The following is a 20,943-nucleotide window of genomic DNA, read 5'->3' on the forward strand; positions in this document are numbered from 1 at the left end:
GCTTGCAAACACAACTGGAGTAGATTTCATTTTGTGTTTGGATATATTCACCCTGAATCTGAGAAGCTAAAAGGGAAGGCATGAAAGGTTTTTTAAGAAAAAGTAATTTTTCAGATTTATTAATTGTGACTATTTTGAGTAGTCTCAAATGCAGAATTTTAATTTAGTAAATCTCTGGCACATTTTCCACATAGGAAACACTTGTGCATATTAATTTCCCCAAACTGAAGACACTGCTTTTCCAGGAAGTAGATAATATTAAAATGTGAGACTGTAGAAAAATGTAAATAACAGGTTAGTAGTTTGTATACCTAAGAACTTAGTCTTTGATTAAATAGGCTACCTCATCAAAAACTCAATTTTAATTGCTTGAGCAAAATGCCAGTGGTGATATCACAGGTGCTTAATTGGGCGTATGCTTAAGAACCTTACCTACCTAAGGTGGGTTTGAGAGTGAAGTTCCATAATACATTCTCCTAATACTACTCTATTACCTCAGTTTTGATAACAGGTAAGTGTTTCTGACCTGTTTTCATTAAAGCCATATAATTTTGTAGTTATTAAGCGTCCATGTTTTCTGCCAACACTAGTTGAGTAAAAGCACTCCTTAATGTTGTTGCTTATACTCTCATTAAGAGTATCTAGTTTTATGTTAGTACATTTTGGTTGCAGTTTAGTCTTCTAGAACTACCAAATGTGTTCAGTTTTATTATGTGTTAGAACATCCTGAATATATTTAGTTGTAGAATGAACTTCTAGGTACTTTAAGACTGTAATTTGTTTTAACGAAATTATTATACTTTTTGCAAACTTTCATTTTGTAAAAGAAAATTTTGTAATTTTGTAATTGAAAAGAAATCACATGCAAATATGTTTTGTTTCTTAATGTGGAGGCATTTCTTTTTCCTTCCTTGTTCATGTTTCTTTTGACAAGACTGTTTGAACCCAGTCACATAGACCTTTTGACCATAATTCTTGCTGATCTCCACTGGAATTATGATTTATACCAGCACTGGGGAGTTGGATCCTTTATGTAGATTTCATAATTCTGTGTTATGAAAGTAAATTAAATTGTGGTGGCTAATTAGTGAATGGAAAGGATTGATTATTTTTGTTTGTTTACATTCACATCAACAGCTTTGATTTGTGTGTCTGACAGAAAACCAGAGCTGCATAAGCTGTTTCAAGCAGATTACGGATAACGTGGTTGACATACTAATCCAGAGCTCTTGGTGGATGTTGACAACAATTTCTAGACCACTGCCCTGTGTTTCCTTAAGGACTTTCTGTTTGGGATTTTATAGGGTGTGAGTAGATGTTGTTTGGGGGTTTTATGTTCCCTTTTTTTTTAGAGGAAAAAAAAAAACTTTTAGGGTTTTATTTTTTTCCCTAAACCAGAACAAATTTATCTGCTCTGGCAAGAACCTGTATTTAAGGTTGATGTGTCTATATTCTCTAACAATGTGATCAAAAGCCATGCTGCAGGGAAATTGTATTTATATGCCTTAGTGCTATGGTGCAGAAAATGGTTTGAAGACCATTCAGGAATATACAAAACCAGGCTTTTTGAATTAAAATCCATAAAAATATGCGGTTACTTGAGTGAGGAGGGTTTGAGTTGTCTATTCAATGTGGAAGGTCACATAGTGTATTATTGTTTTTGCTTCTTCAAGCCTGTATGGCTTCCAAGAAATCCCAATATATACTCTGTCCAAAAAACAACTTCTCTTTTCAAAAATGTCAGCCTCTTCCTGCAGTTGACATAATTACATTACAAAATAGAGTTTTAAAAGAGATGAGGTTATTTATAAAGCATAAAAGCTTTGTTACAATAGTGGTCTAAATTGTTAATTATGGGACAGGTTTTCTTTATGTATCTCAAACTACAAGACTCAAATACATATCAAGAATACCTATCTGGTTTATTAAATGATTGATTATCTTAGCATAGGTTTAAAATTACTTATTTTTATATCAGAAAAGGATGAACAACCTTTTTACTTATTCAAATGTTTCAGACTCTATTTGGGTAGAAAGAAGAAAAAACAGCATTTGGAAACAACCCCTTCCAATTTAAAGTATTTGATGTTAAATAAAGAAGAAACAAAAGCAATGAAAATGTTTTGTATATGTGGCAGCTGCTAGTCTAGGCAAAGAAACATTTATGTAATTTGTCTGTTAATATAACTAGTAGAATTTAATTTTAGAAGTAGCAGATGTGATGCTTTTTTTTGTAGCTGAAGCTAGAAGAATAAAAATACTACTTTTTAAAAATTTTTATTTTTCCAGCTTTTATGTAGTTTCACAGCTTTTTCAAAACCAGCAGTAGGCTATTGCTCGGTCAGAAACTATCGTAGCAAAACAGAAATAATGTTCTCACTCCTCTGACTGAGAAGACGATTGCTGGTTTGGTGCATCATCAGATCTGGTTCTGGAGCATGGCTTGGGACTTCAGCAGTCCTGGCTTGGTTTTCTCTGGAACGTCAGCAGCTAGTGTGTATATGGAGATATATATTTAGCTTGTTACTTATGTCTCTTCTCATGATGCTACCGCAGCTTACAGTTAGTCCAGGAGATCATGGTAGGACTTGGCTCAAGGTGTGTGATAATTCATAAGGCATGCATGGCAGTCCTTGAAGGGTTCTGTGATCCAATACTTCAGCACTTGTTTAAATAGATTAAAGCTTAGGTCAGGCACTGTTGTGGTTTACTTTTCTTCCAAGTAGGTCAGTACTTCACAGGATTGGACCTCATGTGTTGTGTAGGCTGGGGCTGGATTAGTTGTCCTGGTTTAGCAGAGAAGTTCTGCAGGTCATAGCTTGAACACCCCGGTGTCTGTTCTCTACCTTAAAATTTTAATGAAAAAAAGCCCCAGCCTAATTAAATTATAATTACTTACTGTTAAACACAAATTTACATCTGAAGATTGTTCACCTGCTATGTAGCCGTTGATTTAGTTTTGCACATTTTTTTATACAAGGCATGTTCACCTGTCCCAGTTATTTTATTTTGAAAAGTCCTTGATTGTGATATTTTTTTGTAAAGACAATGAGCTGTGTTATGTTGTGTTGTGTAAGTAACTGTCTACTTCCAGTACTTGTCAAGTTTTGATTCAGTTTGTGTTCAAGTATCTCATGATCCTGGAAACATATTTCTCGCACTGATCTTTCTGAGGTAATGATTATTTGCATTTTGTAGATGAGGAGTTCAGGCAGATCAAGTAATGTGTCTGTGCTCACATAAGTCTGTGCTAGAGCTGGAAATTCATCCTGATTCCTCTAAATCCTTGGCTGGCAGCCTGACCACTTAGGCTTCAGTTCCCTTAAGATAAAGGCAACCAAACCCCATTTAACGCTATATTTAAGCCCTCTGACATGCTGTAAGAAACAATATAGCTTTTGACTTCTTATCTTTCTGCAGTTCCGTGACACTCAATGTTGAGGGTCTGCAAGGGGATGAACAGATCTTTCAATTCCTGCTGGAAGCTGCATGTACTGTGCATCTCTCCTTCATGCACTTATAAGATGAAATAAGGGTTGTAGCTATAATTTATAATTAAATCAATTTGCAATGTTGCCAACTTATCCTACATTCAATTTTTTTTTAACTTTAATGCTTATAGTAATAAAGATTTTGTGAATAAGGAACTGTCTCAGTTGCACAGGAATGTTTTAACTCACCCTGTTAAATGTGTTTTTTGTGTTGGTGTTCATTGAATTGATCTGTTACCCTCGGGTGCTGCAGCTGTTCCTAAAAAAAGAGCATGCCATTTCTTGCTTAGTAGCTTGTGTAATGTTGACAAGGGGGGAAGGCATGTGACTCCACCTTAAAGCAAATATTGCTCATGTGAGTTTATTACATACAATCTTTAATACTGTTATGTGAAATGATACAGTTATAAAAAGTGTAAGATTCTTTGTTCACTTGAAACATGAAAAGCATAATTTTCCTCATTTAAAAAAAGAATACGTTTTATTCCCCCTCTCCAAACACACACTTCTAATATGCCTTTTGTACAAATGATCATGATGAGTTTGGTTGCTTAAGGCTACATCACATGTGCTCAGTCAACCTGACTATTCGCTAACCAATTGGAGTAGTACTCCATGAGCAGAGCACAGTCCCACAATGTGTGACAAGGATTTGACCTGACAGTTTTACAGTTGTGCAACACATGGAGGCTTAATGCAACAAAAAGGGGCATGAGGGACAGAGTTAGAGACCTGTGCTGTTCCTGCTGCCTCTGCGGAGAAAAAAGTGTAATGGTCTTGTCAAGGAGAACTGAAAAGCTATTTTTTCTTTCCCCTTTTCTCTCTCCTGTATTAATTGAGGCTGGTTAGATGTGGAGCCATCTGTATTTTTACTTTGTTAAGGACACTGACAAACCAGTTGTGTTTTTGTGAAGAAAATGTATTAATTTTCTGGAAGCCATTTGGTTTGTCTTTGGTAGGTTATTTTACCTTTCAGAATGAAGGTGCTTGCATTTTGGACTGTTTAACTACTTATTTCCTTTTGCTGTGCTGTAGATTAGCATGGGACGTTCTCCTTTGTCACCTGTTTAATGCTTTTCATGTTTGATAACTTTCTGTGTAGTTACTGATTTCTTCTGGGATCTAGTGGACTTGTATGTTGTGAAATATTTCTGATGTCATCAATGCCGAGACAAGTTACACTGCACAGGTGTTTGAGAACTTGTCACTGTACGTGTCTAATCTGCTGCACCAAACAAATGATAAATGGTTATCTAGCAGGGGTGCTGCATAGGTTTTCTTTGGTTCAAACTTGGAAGATTGCTCTGTATGCTTTTTCTGCATAACCCATTTTCTGTAAATGACGTATAAGTCACTTTTGACTTTTCGTGATGTGAGTTGGAGTTAAAGTCAAAGTATATTATACAAAAATGTTAAGTATCCCAAACAGCTAAATGGAAATGAGGTCTCTGAATTATCTAGAGAGTAATTTAATTAATTTATTGATTAGAAGAAAAGAGGGATTTGTCTTTTTTGTTTACAAGTAAATATATGGTTGCTTTTCTTTTCATAGCAGTGTAGTGGATGGAACTCAGATAATCTACTGAATTGCTTATTGCATTTTTTCTGCTTTGGTCCTGCATTATTTTATTCTAAAAAAATGTCAGGAATTATAACCTAGAGGCTTTCAGTTATAGCTTGTGGCTTGCTTGTGTGTTTGTCATGTAATAACAAAAGCTCAGCTCAATTTGTCTGTTATTCTCAGAGTTATCCAAGCACTTAGGTATTTCTTTAATAGCATAGGGGGGTTCACCTTTCTGCCAGCATACAGAAAACTAGGTTTCATGTTTTCCTGTGTCTGTATTCCCTTAAAGCAGAATTTACCTGGCCTGTTGCAGCTGACCGGCTGCTAAAGCCCCATTGTCTTACAGAAGCAGTGCCACGTAATCTCACACTCGACCTCTCTTTCTGTTCCCCTTGCCACATGCTTATATCAGGCTAGTCTGTTTATGCGTACTACAGTATTGCTGGTGTATTTCAGAACTGTAATATGGGGGGGGGGGGGAACCATATCTCCTAGAGGTGAGGAGACCAGCTGTGGATGAATTGCTTCCCGAGCAGCAGTTCCTCTGGCTGTTGTGCATTGCTGCAGTGTTCGAAGGCACGCTTGCTCTTCAAGTCCCTTCGCTTGCCTGCTTCTGCCCTGTTAAAAAGGGCAGCACCTGGAAGGTGGGAAGAAATCGGTGGAGAACTGAGAAGCAGCTAAGCCTCTGAAAGAGGAGTAAGCAATAGGAGGAATGTGAGAGACTGGAAGAGAAGGCAAGAGAAACACCACGTAACAGGTAGGGGGAAGGAATGAGTTGAATATAAAAGGAGATGGCTGTGAGGGATGTATGTGTATATCTAAACAGCAGCATTCATGGAAAGCATTAGAGTTTTCATCAGCAAAAGCATTGAATATAGCAGTTGTAAATGCCAGTGAAGTAATGTCCAAGTCTGGTTTTTTATTTTAACGGAAAAAAAATCTGTCTTCTAGAAGGAGCAGCCTCATCTATTCAAGCAACTTAGTAGAATTGATATCTCAAAGACAATGGAATTTTTTGAATTTTCCACTAAACCATAATAATGAACCATGTGAGCTTGGCAAAACAGAATTTGGCAGCCAAAGAAGGGAACTGAGAGATAAGGAAGCGCTTGTTTTACAATTCTATGCTTGAGGAGGGCTGAGAGACTGATAAAAGGAAACATACATGCTGAGAACAGGGTGATAAAGTGTACAGTCAAAGACAACAACTAATTGGGATGTTGATAAGAACTAAAACAAAGTGCCCTTTTGGTGAACTATCCTCATTATAATACTAAAAATCAGGGCCATAGGCCAGGAACATCCCCCCCATAAGCCCCTTGCTCTGAGCAGATGTAAATTAAAAGTGAGCTGTATTTTAAGTTGAAGTGAGAAAGAAATTAACATTATTAGCTGAGGTGTGTGAATATTAGCTGTGGCTGACACGTTTAACTGTATAAATGACTTGTAGTTTTTCAGTGTGGGGTGCTGGCTTTGTAGGTTACCACCTAGCACCAATCTTTGTGCAAAAATGAATTAAATATCTCTGTTCCATGTGTAGTTTGGCATTTTGAACACTGGGTGAATGAACTGGCTTTTTGGGATAACAGTATATTATTGCTGTTAAAGCTTTTAAAATGCAGGCTTTTTAATTGCTACTAGGTGAGTCGAAATAAGTTCTCTTACATTTGATGTACCTGTGTTAGTAGAACACTGAATGGTGGATTAAAGGGAGGGAACTGGAAATAACGGAAAAATAATCATTGGACACTACGATTTAAAATATTGAAAAAAACCAACCTTCATAGCAGAGACTAGAAATTGTAAATCCCCAATGAAAAGCTTTGCAGCTTTTTGAGAGTTGGGCAATGAGTTCCTGGGAGCTGAGTGAGACAGATCGAGATCCCTGTGTTCCTCCAGAACAGCTTCACGTGAATTTGTGGTAGCTCAAGCTTGTGAGAGTTGGGGCTGTACCCTGAAAGGAGCCGAGGGGTCTCTTTCTGTGTATAGTTTTATAGACCTGGCAGAGCGTTAGCTGAAGAGCACACAGCGGATTGCAGGCGCTCCTCTTCATCTTAGACACCACTTTGACAAAGAAAACTTGAATCTAAGAGCTTTCGGGGGATATTGGCACTATGGTTGGTCTTCAGTGCTTTAGTTTCTGTCTTGTCACCTCCTTAAAGTGTTGCTTTAGTCTGTTGTGGGCTCTTGATTTTAATGAGCATGAGCATCTCCTGTTCACAGTTGAAATGCTTTTGGAAACAGCCGGCTGCTGGGCATACTAACTGGCCGGTTGTTGAGAGAAGTTCTGAACAATGCTGTGGTTTCTTCAGAGGTGGATTTAAATGCAGAGTCTCCAAAATAAATGAACTCCTCTTTCTTGTTGTTATCTTCAGTGCTATTTACTTTTTATTTGGTTGGCCACTTACTGCTTAATCTGTGGGCTCATCAGCTGGGAAGGGAGATAACTGACCCTGCCACCTCAACGCAGCATGTGCTCTATTGTACATGTGCTGCAAACGGGAGGCTTGTAAGTTGGAAATCTGTCATGTTTGGGTCTATGGGGAATCTATGGCCTAAACCCATCCTTTTCTGCTTATAAACACAGATTGGTTTCATGTATTGTTTTAGAGACTGGGTGTTAATAGGCACCATCCTAATTAAATGCCTGGAACATTTCTCCTTTCTGGCTTGATATAGAGGGCTCTAGAGGGCAGCAGAGCAGGGGTGTTCAACAGTTAGTTACGTGTTTAGTAGGAATATGTGATAAGCTCTGCATCATCTCTCTGACTACCTCCAGTAATAATGTTGCTTATCTCTCAAGAGGATGTCGTTCCCTGTGGATATACTGAAAAGCTGCAGCCATGAGGACCTGGAGAGCTCGGCAGAGGACTACTTGTCTGACCTCCGGTGTGCGAATCCACACAGTCCTGAATTCTTGTCTCTGCCAGACCACAGCAAAGTAAGAACCAGCAAATAACTTAGTCCCAGTTTTCCATATACTTGCAGACTTAAAAGATTTTAAATGTCCAGTCTGTAACTATTGAATTACATAATTTTAGCAAAGCTTTTGTATTTGCAAAATTCCTGTTTGTGTTGTAAGCTCTACTTTTTTTTATTCTGTAATTGGGTTTAAATCTGAGCATTAAGTAATTAAAAAAAAAACAAACCACAAACTTAAAATGTCAACTGATGAATCATTCTTTCCTAAAAAGCACTAACTCAAGGAATCACAAAAATCTATCATCATAACTAAGGGGTTCCTGATTTACTGAAGCTAACTGGCTCTTTTTGCATCTCAGTCCTTCAATGTTTTTCAGTTCGATTCAGTTCTTGATTGCCAAGTTTCAATAATTTCAGAAGTGATTCCTTTTATCTGAAACATTCCCTGCTGTTGGGAGCTCTAGGAGAGGAGGCTGGCTGTGATGCTTCATGTTTTGATCGCTTATCCCGTGTGTGATAAGTTGGTCTATGTTGGTTCTGTCTAGGTGAACATTTCTGTTAGAACTGGTAGCAGTAAAAGCAATGGTGTATGGCTTTAGTGAAAACTAAGTGAGCTGAGAGAATTCTCTGTGGGGAAAAAAGGTCAGTGCTGCAGATTCCTTGGCAGAAGCAGTCTTGAGTTCTTTCCTGCATTTCTGCAGGTGCTGTATACCTAAATACTTGTTTGTATTAATGTCCTTGTTTGTGGCATAGCATATCATAATCTTCTTAAATTGGGTAAGCAAGTCTATTTACCACACCATTAATGCCTGTCTAGTTTTTATGCATTAATTAAATACTGAAAATGTGAATTTAAATACCAAAATACATTTCCACAAAGGTACTCAACTCCTGAAAGGTGGATTGATTTGATCCTTCTCATGTTGTTCCTGAGGGCAAAACAAGCATATAACATTGGAATTTCTAATATATGTGCAACTTAAGGGAAGAAAACCCTTTTGAATCCAGCCTTCCCACCTTAGTACATTAGGGCTTGTGTTAACAAACAGCAATTTTGCTGTGCCAGTTTTGTTTCTGTGCTTGACTGCCTGCCTTGCTTTTCTGTTGGCTTTGACAGCTTGCTTAGCTGACAGTTGAAGTGAACGTACTGGCTCTTTGCATAACCTCAGTGGGGCATGTAAATGCAAACTGCTGACAGCAGAGAGCTGTAACAGTATAAATTACTGTAGCTAAATCTGCAAGAGCTTGAGAGGCAGACCTCTTTATAATGTAGTCTGTCTTTAGGAAGAAATATTCACAGTACGGGTCAGGGTCTGATGCTTGTCCTTTAACTGTTAAGCCATCAGTTTTCAATATTTGTCTTGCTTGCCCTGCTAAATATTCTCTGTGTATTTTACTAATGTTCTTTTAGCAAGAGTCTATGGAATTAATGTACCCTCTTGTTTCAGATTCCTATTAGCTTGTCAACTGTGGGCTTCGTTCCTCTTTATGGTGGAGAGCAGACACACAAAGTTCTTGCTTTGTTTGCACCAGCGGACTCACTCACAGGTTTCATTTAAGATTTTAATCTCTGTGGTGCTGTTTCTTTTTCTATGACAAATACATGTAACCAGGCCCTGGCTCATTCCATGCTAGTGTAGCTCATAACTTTGCCACTTCTGCATTTGTTGTTTACTGCGTTCTTGTTCTCATGCTATTATTTTTGCTGTGGATTCATATACACAAGTGATCAAACTTGGCACGCTAATCAGAGTAGAACTGGACCCATTGAATTCAGAAGATATGTATCAAAATAACATGATGCTTATCTGAATCCAAGTACAACATGCATCTCCTCGTCTCTTTACGTACACCTCACCTCTCCAAAAGGAATTTATTGAGCATTCATAGAATCCATTAATTTGGCCATTAATTTAGATGTTCTGTATTAGCAGTGATTCATCAGCATCAAGTGTAAATTTGTCTTTAGCTTTAGGTCATAATACCTTAGCTCTGGCTAAGGTGACATCTCACTGGTTTGGGGGTTTTCTTCCTTCCCTTCTGGTCTCCCATGTTTTGTTCTCTTTCCACTTAATGCCATGTATATGATTGCCAAGTTTGCCACAAATGCCCATAGATCAAACTCTTCCTGACAGCTAATCACACAGCCATCAGCCATTTTACATTCATCTGTATCCCTAAAACTTGCACAGTTTCAATATCAATATCCATTAGCAACCAAAACTAAAATACATGTATGAATGAGGCTCCTCTTGGCAGGCCCAGTTTTTAGTGGAAGGAGGTGCTAGAGCATAGTGGTGAAGGATAGTGCTTATGTCCGAATAATAGTTCTTGTATGTTGTACTGCACAAAATCTGCATTTAGTTTTGTTGTTCTCAGTTTTCAAACAACCTTTGGACTAGAGAGCATTGCATATGGGGGGTGTATAGCACCACATTTGTTGTGCTAGTGTAGTAAGAGCTGCATTAATACAGTGCCAAGTAGAAGATGCTGAACTTGGTTACTACGGTGTTATTCCTAATTGTTTAGCAGCTTTAATGAATATGTTTCTTTTGGAATGGTAAGAATCACTAACTCTTTATTTCCCCTTGTTTCTTTCAAGCTGTAGCCCTGTATCTTGCTGACCAGTGGTGGTCAATTGATGACATTGTGAAAACATCTGTCCCTGCTAGAAAGGGACTTCATCAGGTAAAGCACTCCAACAATTACATAGCAATTACTCTTATCCTTCAAGGTAATGGCAAATAGCTAGTGTGTGATGTTACATGTTTTTGTTTCATTCAGAAATTAGTTGTCTGTCTCAAGTCAAAAGCAAGGTCAATGGGAACAGAGGAGTAGGTAGCAGGGGGAAGAGAATTTGGCTGTGAAGATAGTGTCTAGACCAAGAGTGACTCTTGTACAGTAGCTTCATGTGTAAGCTATTTAGATGTTAACAATGTTAAGAATTTCTTTACTCTTTAGAACATTGTATGTCTGGCTGTATTGAAATGTCTTAGTACAGTGGGCACTGTACCATAGTGGTACCTATTGGTCTTATCAGGAGACTAGTAAGCTAAAAATGCTGTCGGGTACCTGTTTGGTAGTGGCAAGTTGGAGCTGGTGGCTTGCAGTGTGACAATACATGAATCTTTTACAGGTAGGATAGCTGAGGCTCTGGGCACTGGGAAGAAAACATGGTTCTTCCACTCTTCCTTCACAGTGGGTAGGATAGTGGTGAACTTAAATTTCTTACTTAGAAGGAACCCTGCAGGACACAGAAAGGGATATTGAGTTCCTTGTTTCATGCCACAGAAACTGTTGTAATGAGTTCTTCCACTGCATCGTGTCCTCTTGTCTGCCACTCTGTCAGCAGTGATTGAGTGTGCCAAGTTCTGCTACTCCATAAGGCTCATCGTTTCTCCTTTGTAGGACTCCAGTTACCAGCTAGCCTGGGAAGCCTGAGGTTGCTGTACTGCTGTTGCATTTGGTGAATGTTTCCTAAATCCAAAAATAGTTTTGAGTTAAAATCAAAACATTCCTCCTAATGCCCAACTCCTAGCACTTCTCTCAGCTTTTACCCATTGGAGTAGGAGTGTTGTTGAAGTTGTGAAATATCCTCTGTCTATGGTAGTGCTTTATATGTAACCTATTGCTATGGCTTCTGAGCACCTCCTTGCCCTCAAACAAACCTCAGAGCTTCATCCTGCTTTAGCACTTACGGCTTCTCTTGACTCCATCTGTAGCTGTGTTAACTGGCAACTTTGGAAAGTAACGTCCCTGATGTATGAGTATTAACTAGTCTGACCACTCTTCTAAAATGATCTTCTGTTTTTCCGTAGGTGAAGTCTGTTGGAGAGAGGGTTGTTCTTTATGTTCTGAACCGAATTATCTATCGGACGCAAGAAATGGAAAGAAATGAGATCCCATTTCTCTGTCATGGTAGCAATGAATATGCAAAGATTATGTGGAAAAAAGGAGAAGCCATTGGGTTCTATTCTGTTAAACCTACAGGTAAAACACTTCAGTATTGTGGGATTTGGGGGGAACAAAGGGTGGGGGGTAGGAAGCTTATTTGAAGAATATTGTATTACTAGACTTTAAAAGCCTTGCAGGCCTAATGAGTTGGTGTTTTCCTGAAATCATAAGAGGTCAGATTGCTGTTAAAATTTCTAGCTTAAATGCTTACATGCTTTAGCAATCTAAAAGTTCTTGTTTTTTTCATATTCTACGAAATATATGTAAAACTGTAGAAATGACATATATCCAAAAGCTTTTTTCTTTTCTGTAGAACAATTGTTTACAGTTAGATACGGCTGTGCTTCTTTTTGGGGTGGTTTTTTTTGACCTAGCTCCAGAATGCAGAGATCCTGTTTATCAGAAGTGAATGTAGAATCAGATGTCATTACCAGTTAAACGTTTTGTAGAATGACAGTATACAAACTTTGCCCACAGGTATAACATTCAGCTACACCTGGTGATAACAAAACGAGATTCCCTTTCCTTCCACACACACGTTTCCTCAAAGATTACAGTTCAGCTGGCACGTTTGTTACTAACGTTACAGATTTTCTGTTTTTCTCTTTTTCTAAAACATTAACTTCCTTTTTTATTGTTGTATTTTTCTCTTTTTTTGCTGAATATTGGGTAGGCTGTTTAGCACATTGATAGCACTTTGTAGAACATAAATATTTGGATCAAGGAGACAGTCTGGCATTTTTTTGTTTCATCTCTAGAGGGTGTTAACTGAAGGCTCACTGGAGACTTCTGTCATCTAACATACATATATGCCTTTGCAGACTGTTAAAATTAAAACAGTAAGCTGTCTAGGTAACTGACCTATTCTGGTCTGGCAATCAGGATAGGAAAGCAATGAGCTAATTCGTTCTATTGTCTTTGTTATCTCTTTGTGGATTTTTTCTTTTTCTTAAAAGAAATTTGTATGTTGCATAATTTATATAAGTCTTAGTATTTTTAATGTCAAAATTGAGGCAGTGTGGTGGTCACAAGGTAGTATTTACATTGCAGTGCTTTTTGTTGTGGCCTTATATAGCTGGATATTAGAGTAGTGATTCTATTTTTAGTCTAGAATGAGGACACTTCTTTATGTGGCACTGAAGTTTTGTTTTACTTGTGCTCACTTGTTGCATTTCACACAATGCCCTCTCATCTATGGAAATATTCAAAACCTGCCTGGAAGCAGTCCTGTGCCCCCTGCTCTAGTTGTACCTGCTCAAGCAGGGGGCTTGGATGAGATGATCTCCAGAGGTCCGTTCAAACCCCTACCATTCTGTGATTCTATTATTTACTTGGCCCGAGTTAGCAAATGCTGAGGGCTAATCTTTCTAGGCATTATCAATATTTCACCAATGTTTGACACGTGCTCTAAGTGAGTAGTCTACATGGAGAAAGGGAGAAAGGCAGCTCTGGAAACAGATGGTTAGGAAGGAGTGGTAGAGCCTGACTGGTATCCCAAAGGGTACCTGAATAATGTAACCTCTCTGGCCATGTTTTCCTTCCTTGAAAAATGAAGGTAAGTATGTTCATTGGTATCAAAAGTACCAGGTTGCAATGACTATGTTGTATAGGCAACTTTATACTTCTCTTTGGCCTTGTTAGAGGAAGGGGCAACTCTTCGGCATAGTTCACTCTGACTTGCAAAATGAGGGCCTGAAAATGGATTGGATAGTTCATGGACTATCTTAATGCCATTATATGGCACCCCTTTGTCACTGCTGAGTGCATAACTACCCTTTGAATCCTCTGATACTGAAGTACCTATGTGTTGTGACAGTCTGTTTCATCTTTGTTTTATTATGGATGGTTTTTTTGGAGGAGAATGCCATTGTAAAGTAGCCTAGGAATTTTGTGGTTTAATTTTTTAAATTATTGTTTCAGTCTTTAAAAAAGAGCTGAATTATAGTCTTCATATTTGTCCTGAGGAGTGATCTAATCTACATAAAAGTGCAATTCTTTAATTTTATTATCTCCTTTTCTCTCCTCCCTCTTTCAGCTTAATTGTTAATATTGTTTTTCCTATGGAATTTTATAGTGAGATTTCAAAGTGATCCTTTCCTTTCTATCTCTGCTTTTCTTTTCTGGTACTACAGACTTTTTCTAATATATTAATCTATTGATATATCTTGGCAACATTATGAAGCTTGCCCATAGAGCCAAAAAATGGCTGATAGCATTTATTTTTAATGAACGTTATAAATTATTTCTGTAAGTTTTATATGGCTTACAGTTATGTGGTTTGGTATAATTTTTATAATTAATAAAAGTCTTAATTTGAATATGCTAAGATCGATGATGCAGCATGCCAATGCTGAAGTAATGATGGATATTTTCCCTTCCTATTATCGCAGGAAGTATTTGTAGCTCTTATCGCGGTCAGACTTACCAGCTGCCAGTGTTAGACACAATGTTTGTAAGAAAGAAACATCGTGGGAAAGACTCTGGGCTAATCATGTTGGAAGACTTCGTTGACTCCTTTACTGAAGATCGTCTTGGCCTACGATACCCGTTGTCACCCTTTGTTTACACAGGCAAGCTCTTTAATTTATTTTTCTGGTCATCTCTGTGCTTTCTTTACATGTCCAACTGAGAGCTGCTTTCAGGCTTTGTATTTGTGGCTGCATCTTCAGTTTCTGTATTACATGCTCTGCTTTTCAGTGAAGGCTAAAAATCCTGATTTGGTCAAGATGGTGAAGTAGTTCCTCATTAGATTTTTAATCCTATATGATTATCTGATCTATATGAGATCAGATTATTGGATCTCCATTGACTTTCTGCTACTATGAAGTTTGCCGCTGTGTCCCCCTCAAGCCACCAGAATGGGCTGAGGTGTTTGTGTGTGTGATCTAATGTGTATCTTCTTTGTAACACCTTTCTCTTGCTAACACCTAAGCCTCACAAGGTCATTTAATTCATGCTTTCTCAGAACTTCTGGTCAAATGGACATAATAGGCTATGTTTTACCTTGGGTAAAGAAGGCACAGAATTAATATATATGGAAAACACACCTCTTCCATTAGCAACCTAAGAGTGTCATCTAGGAACTGACACACGTTCTGGAAATGATGTGCTTCTTGCCTGAACACAGTCCCAAGCAACATCGCCTTTGCCCTGTTTCTCAAGGCATGTCCTACTCTTAGGCCATCTGCCAGGCTTCCTTCTATGAACATTTTCATCTGGCCTTGTTAGCCACTGGAAGTTTTCTGCTTTTCCAGAGCACTGTCTGTTGTTGGATCTGATGAGACCTGGTTTGTTAGGATTCAGCTAGCAAACTGTCTTGAGCAGAATTTAATGACTAATCCATTTCCTTGATCAAGGGATGATACAGCAGGGATTGTGTCCACCGAGATTATGGATGAATAGTGAATCTAGTGAAAAATAGTAGTTTTCCTCGTAGCTGCTGCAGAATACTGACAAAGCATGCCTCTCCACATGAATGTTTAGTTTATACATACTGGGAGAAAAGAGGTGGAGGGGCAGCAGAGAAGAAAATATTCCAGAAGCCAATAGTGAGCAGATGATAAACCATGCAATGGTAATGAGTTTGCATTCCCAAAGAGTGCTTTTAACGAATGCCAATAATAACATGGAGAGACAAAAATCACTTGACTATCTCCTCTGCCCAGGAGCCCTTCCATCGTGGGTTGGGTCTTGTGATTGGCAGGGACAGTGACCAGTGAAGCTGTAAAACTCAAGTGGGTGCTTATAGAAGAAGAAGAAATCCCATCCATCTTTGCAGTTTATGATAATAATGGAAAGCCTTTAAACATGAAGAAATTATTTACTGAGAAGGATGAGTATGGTAAAGCAATATTATGTCGATTTCAGACTTGACTGTTTCATTGGACACATGTTTTTGTGGTGGATTATGTGTATGATGGATGCAAACTTTATTTTAGGTAAACTTTGGAAACTGAGGTACAGTCGAGTGCATAGCGTATATATAATGGTGTTTTTTCTTATGTTTGTTCAGCTTGTAAGCAATATCTGGAGAAGTACCCTGGGGATCAGAAACTTTTCTGGGAAGTGGAGGGAGCAGGACAGTGGTTCCAGCGAACACCTATTGCATCTATATTGGAGAAGGAAAAGCTCAAGATGAGAGGTATGGATGCTTCGTTTTATTGTTTTCTGACACTTTAAAAGTTGAACAGTCACAACAGTGAGGTCTGTGAACACTGCCTATGGAAACTAGCAGAAAGACTTTTATTTCTGCTGAGATCTGTGAGATCATATTTGGAATAGTTAACTGTTACGTAAAGGTACTACGATTTTCTACATCCCTTGTTTCCTTTTTTAAAATCTTACAGCAGAGGCCTCACAGAAAGAAAGTAGGAGTTTCCAAGCAGAGGATCACTTTCAGCAGTCTGCAGCAGTATATGAAGCAAGTGGACAGAGGACTGAGCTAGAAACACAGCTAAGCGTATGTGCACAAACTGTTACCTCTGTTTTTTTGATTGCTTTGCTACTAAAAGACAGCATGAGAAATGCTTTTTTTGTCCACCTCGTTATAACTGAATTGGCTCAAGTCCGCACTACCTATAAAAACAAATGTTTTTATTACTTTTTGGGTGGATGTTACGCTTCCTGCCAATGTAACACCGATGACTAAGCTGGGGTTAAAAATACCTTCCCCCCCCAAGAGGGCAGGGTGTCCCCATTAACGTAGAAGGTCTGTGCCACAGCTGTCACAGTATAATTTGAGCTGTTTGCTAGCAGATTAGAGAGAGTATTTCAACTGGCTGAGATTAAGCTGTCTAGAAGGGCTGTCGCACAGCAGAGTGATTGTAAGAGTGGAGAGAATGAGAAGTGTTTATAGAAGTGCACGTTCACATCACAGTTCAATACAATGGAAGGTGTGTAGCTTGTATTTAGAGTTATATATTGTCCATATAGAAGGACTGCAGCTTTCTTGTATGTATTTGAAATATCAATATGTAGCTGAACTCTGGTTGATATGTGGTTGTGAATATATTTGTGTCTTTAAATATTATGAAGCTGTTCCTCTCTCATTTGTGTTCTGAGGCCACAGAGAATGTGCTTCAGAATAAATTGTAGCTCCAAATACAGTGAGCATGGATTTGCATGCTTCAGGACTGACTGTAGTATTGTCATGACCATGCTGTTGTAGAAGTCAAAGCTTTAATTAAAAATAGGCAATAATGGCTTGAGCATCACGGCTGAGTTATGGATTCAGATTCCCATAGTGATCATATCACCAAAATTATTTAGAAAATGCATGTTTTGGTTGTAGAGTGATATGGATGTAACTGGAGAAAATAGCAGCTGGATAGTAGTTCTTACAGTTTCTATTGGTGTGAATTAAGAGCTCAAGCCCTGTGTCTTGCCTTTTTCCAGAAGAGGAATATAGTAGATACCAAAGTGCTCCAACTCTTCATAGCTTGTTAGAATTGCTGGCAGCTCTCTTCTTGGCACCTGCACAATCCTTAAGCAGTTCTGCAAAGATTTGAAAACTGTTGGATCACCACACAAAATAAAATACCCCACCTTGTCCTGGACCAGGAGAAAACACCCCCCAACTTTCATTTTTACCTTTAACTTAGTGCTCCCCATTTTGTGTTTGATGCTAGAATAATTTGTCATTAGTCTACAAATTCTTATGCATTTAAAACTCAAAGTGAAACTATTTCAAGCAGCAGAACATAGATATGGCCACTTTTTGCTGGCCTTCTTGGGTAGTACTGGAAGTGAGGCTTGAAAGGTGGCAGAACACTTGGATGCTAGTTATTGCCAGTTCTAGATTACTTCCAGCAACTAAGAAAGAGTAATGTGAATAACTTTCTGAACTGGGTACAAGCTGTACACATTAGTGTCAAGTGCTTGACCACCAAGTTCTCGGCTAACTTGCAGAAGAAATTGAAGTATTGGGGTGGTGGGGAAGAACAGGAGGTAGAAGAGCTCTAGGGAGAAGGAGCTCTGACATGAGCAGCCTCTTGTGCTGACTTGCATGTAAGCTGCGTTACTGCTGAATCACTAAGGTCTGTTTTTTCTTGTCTGAATTTTTTTACATGGGCTGCCATATTCTGTTGCATGCCATGATAAAAATGAGACTAAAAAATAGAATATAAATATAAAAATAAAACTACTGTTCAATTGTCAGATACTGTAATGTAATCCCTTGGGTTTATACAGAAAGGGGAAACAACAGAAAGACTTCTAGCATTTAATTATATGGATGCCTGTTATAAAGTGAATGGTTGGAGGAAAAACTTGGTAATGTTATTTATAATGACAGGTTACTTTCAAGTCTTATCTTCTATGTTGAGACCAGAAGTAAAACACACACACAAATTAATCCGTGTAATAAAGATAATAAAAAAAATTCTGAGAGACATGTACGTATCTTAAATTAAGAATGGTTGTAGCTGCTTTTCCATAGGATCATTACTATGAAAGAGTGCTTTAGACAGATGCAACCCCAGAGAAGGAGAAGAAGGTATTTCAATCAATTCATAAGTTTTTGGAATAACATTAGCTTTGCTTTTGCTGTGTAGGCTGACTCTCAAAAACGTAAAGAATCAGTAGATGTCCGTGCAAGCACATCTCAAGGTAAAAATAATCTTGATTATCAGTATTGTGATTACTGTGGATTAATAGGTTAGCAGGCTGTTTTACTGCTTTCAAACTTACACTTTGCAGAATCTTACACTGTATAAAAACATGCCTTCCTCTAAGGTGCGGAGGATCAACTCATAAACCTTTTAAAGGACTTCGGATAAAACTGGTACGGGTCTTGGTAAAGTTATTATGTATGTGTTTTCAGGAAGAACAAGTACCACAATGAAATGCTGTTTTACTTACGCTCAGTTTCTTTAATGAAGTATTAGGGGGGAAAGTTGTACACATATCTTAGACTGCATTTGTTCACTTGCATTTATTTTGTGGTTTTGTTTTTTTGTTGTTTTTTTTCTTTCCCTAAGACTTTAACATAACTTCCATTTCCATTCGGACACGAAGCAGTCATTTAAAACGTCCCAGGGTAGGAAAAAATATCCAGGAACCTGAACCTGAAACTTTCCGAGGAGATGAGGAAAATGCTCTTCATGTGTCAGAAAACAGGTAGAGGAGCCCATATTTTACTGATCTCTTATTTTGTTGCTTGGGCAGTCACAAACTAAATCGGTTTCTCCGTGTGCTGCTTGGTATTTCTTCTCCTTTATTCCTACTTGCTTGATTTCAAAATTACTAAAAATAAAGCCTGATGTGAGACAGAAAATTGAGACATCACCTGGAGAGTGATTGCACCAAGATGTGATGTCTCTGAAAGGTTGGCAGATACTGGAAATAACAGTAAGAAAACAGTGAGGGCTGAGGGTGTTCTGTTATAACTGAGTCTGCATGAAGGTAAAAAAATCTGTATTCATACAGCACATTTTCTTGCAGTAATGTAACTGTACATGTATCCACAATGCTATGTATGATCTTTGGAGAGGTGTCCTTTCCTGACCTCTTGTTATGGCGGTATGTTGTGCTAAAAGTTTGACTGTTTAGTTTGTCAGCTGCTTACTGTTGGTCACTTAATAATAGAAGAGCTATAGGGAGCCACCCATGAAAGTAAAGCCCTTTGTTTAGACAAATTCTGATTGAAAACCATCATATCTGAACTTATATCCCAGAAAAAAAAAATTATCTCCAGTTTAAAAGATGTTATCCTGTGTATTAATTATCAAATAGGGATGTGAAGAATTGTACCACTTGTGTGCCATAACAATTCATACAAGACAGGGCCTGATGTACTAATTTGTACTGGCTTCCATCCAGAAAGCAAAACTGTGGCTCTCTTAAATAAATTAATTGCTCTTTCATCCCCCTTCCTGTGTGTGAGTGTATAAATGCTCATAGACACACACTGTCACCCTCCTGCCCCATGTCTGTCTCTCCCTGTCTCATTCTCTTCCAAAAAACCCCACTGCAATCCCCATAACTAAGGATAATGTGGTTGTTTTCTAAGAAATCCCTCAAACTGGTTCCATTAGGTTTCTTAAACAAAATTAGTTGGGGGGTGGTTTTTATTCCCCACACGAACCTGAGCATTTCAGCTAGACACAGCCTAATTTTTGTGTATAAACTGCTCAGTAGAACTACAGAGATGCAGCACTGCTGTCCTGCACTATCAGTGTGCTGCCCTAAGCTGGTTCAAACAGGCCAAATGTCATGGTTTCATGCTGCCACAGGTTGAGAAATTATTACCTGTTACCAACTAGGCAATCAGTAGTATGTGTGAGGACTAGCCTGTTATTGAATGTCAGTATTTTGGGCCTTGCAAAAGGAAGTCAATGAGGTGACACTGCTCCTTCGAACATAGTGTTCATGAGCAGAGCTAAGGAGCTAATCCTGATGGCAACAGGGCAGGATATCAAATTGGTTCTCTCCTTCCATGCACATTAGCAAATGCAGCAGGGTCTTTGGTCAGGGACTTTCTCCTATGGAGTGCCTTCATCTCAAGACTGGCACCTTGGATAAAACCCTCCAATACTGCCTTTATTATGAGATTGTGAAGCAGCCTCCTGCAAATCTATTGCATGTACTTTTTTCTTTGCTTGTATCTAATACTTCCAGTATATCTAAGATTTATCATCTCAAAAATGAAAATTGAATGTTTGAGATAGGTAAAGATGAAGCTCTGATGCACTTGATGGGTAGTAACACTATTTGCTAATTTAATCTCCAGCTGATTGAATCTTCATCCATGATGTGTTTATTGTCCTGAATTCGTTTCAAGTCATGGTGCCTTTAATATATGTATATTCAGTGGCTATACAAACATATTTGCTTCTATGCAATTTTTTGTATATATAATCGTAAATAAATGTGTATATTGAAATATAATTGAAATTATAATTTTAAACTGTTTCTACAGTGGGGGTGGGAGAAGTTGCTTCCTCCATTTGTGTCTTTCAAATATGTAATAGATCACTGCTTTCTAAATTTAAAATAACGAACAAGTTTCTGACT

At 38.2% G+C, this 20,943-nt stretch overlaps 1 protein-coding gene across 3 annotated transcripts in view; it reads left to right on the top strand.

The window, feature by feature from the left end:
• The window catches only part of FAM169A (family with sequence similarity 169 member A), a 37,263-nt gene that overhangs the window by 9,900 nt on the left and 6,420 nt on the right, over positions 1-20,943 (top strand). The window contains exons 2-10 of one of the 3 annotated variants that reach the window (XM_064438076.1): positions 7,859-7,996; positions 9,426-9,525; positions 10,580-10,665; positions 11,796-11,967; positions 14,322-14,501; positions 15,944-16,072; positions 16,281-16,390; positions 18,483-18,537; positions 18,909-19,047. In XM_064438076.1, the coding sequence (XP_064294146.1) occupies positions 7,862-7,996; positions 9,426-9,525; positions 10,580-10,665; positions 11,796-11,967; positions 14,322-14,501; positions 15,944-16,072; positions 16,281-16,390; positions 18,483-18,537; positions 18,909-19,047 (1,106 nt within the window). In that variant the 5' untranslated portion in view covers positions 7,859-7,861. Of the gene's footprint in view, positions 1-7,858; positions 7,997-9,425; positions 9,526-10,579; positions 10,666-11,795; positions 11,968-14,321; positions 14,502-15,943; positions 16,073-16,277; positions 16,391-18,482; positions 18,538-18,908; positions 19,048-20,943 lie in introns of all 3 variants that reach the window. The other 2 variants (XM_064438074.1, XM_064438075.1) reach the window with 2 other exon arrangements.

Source organism: Phalacrocorax carbo, chromosome Z, assembly GCF_963921805.1.
Source record: "Phalacrocorax carbo chromosome Z, bPhaCar2.1, whole genome shotgun sequence".
Taxonomy (NCBI): Eukaryota; Metazoa; Chordata; class Aves; order Suliformes; family Phalacrocoracidae; genus Phalacrocorax; species Phalacrocorax carbo.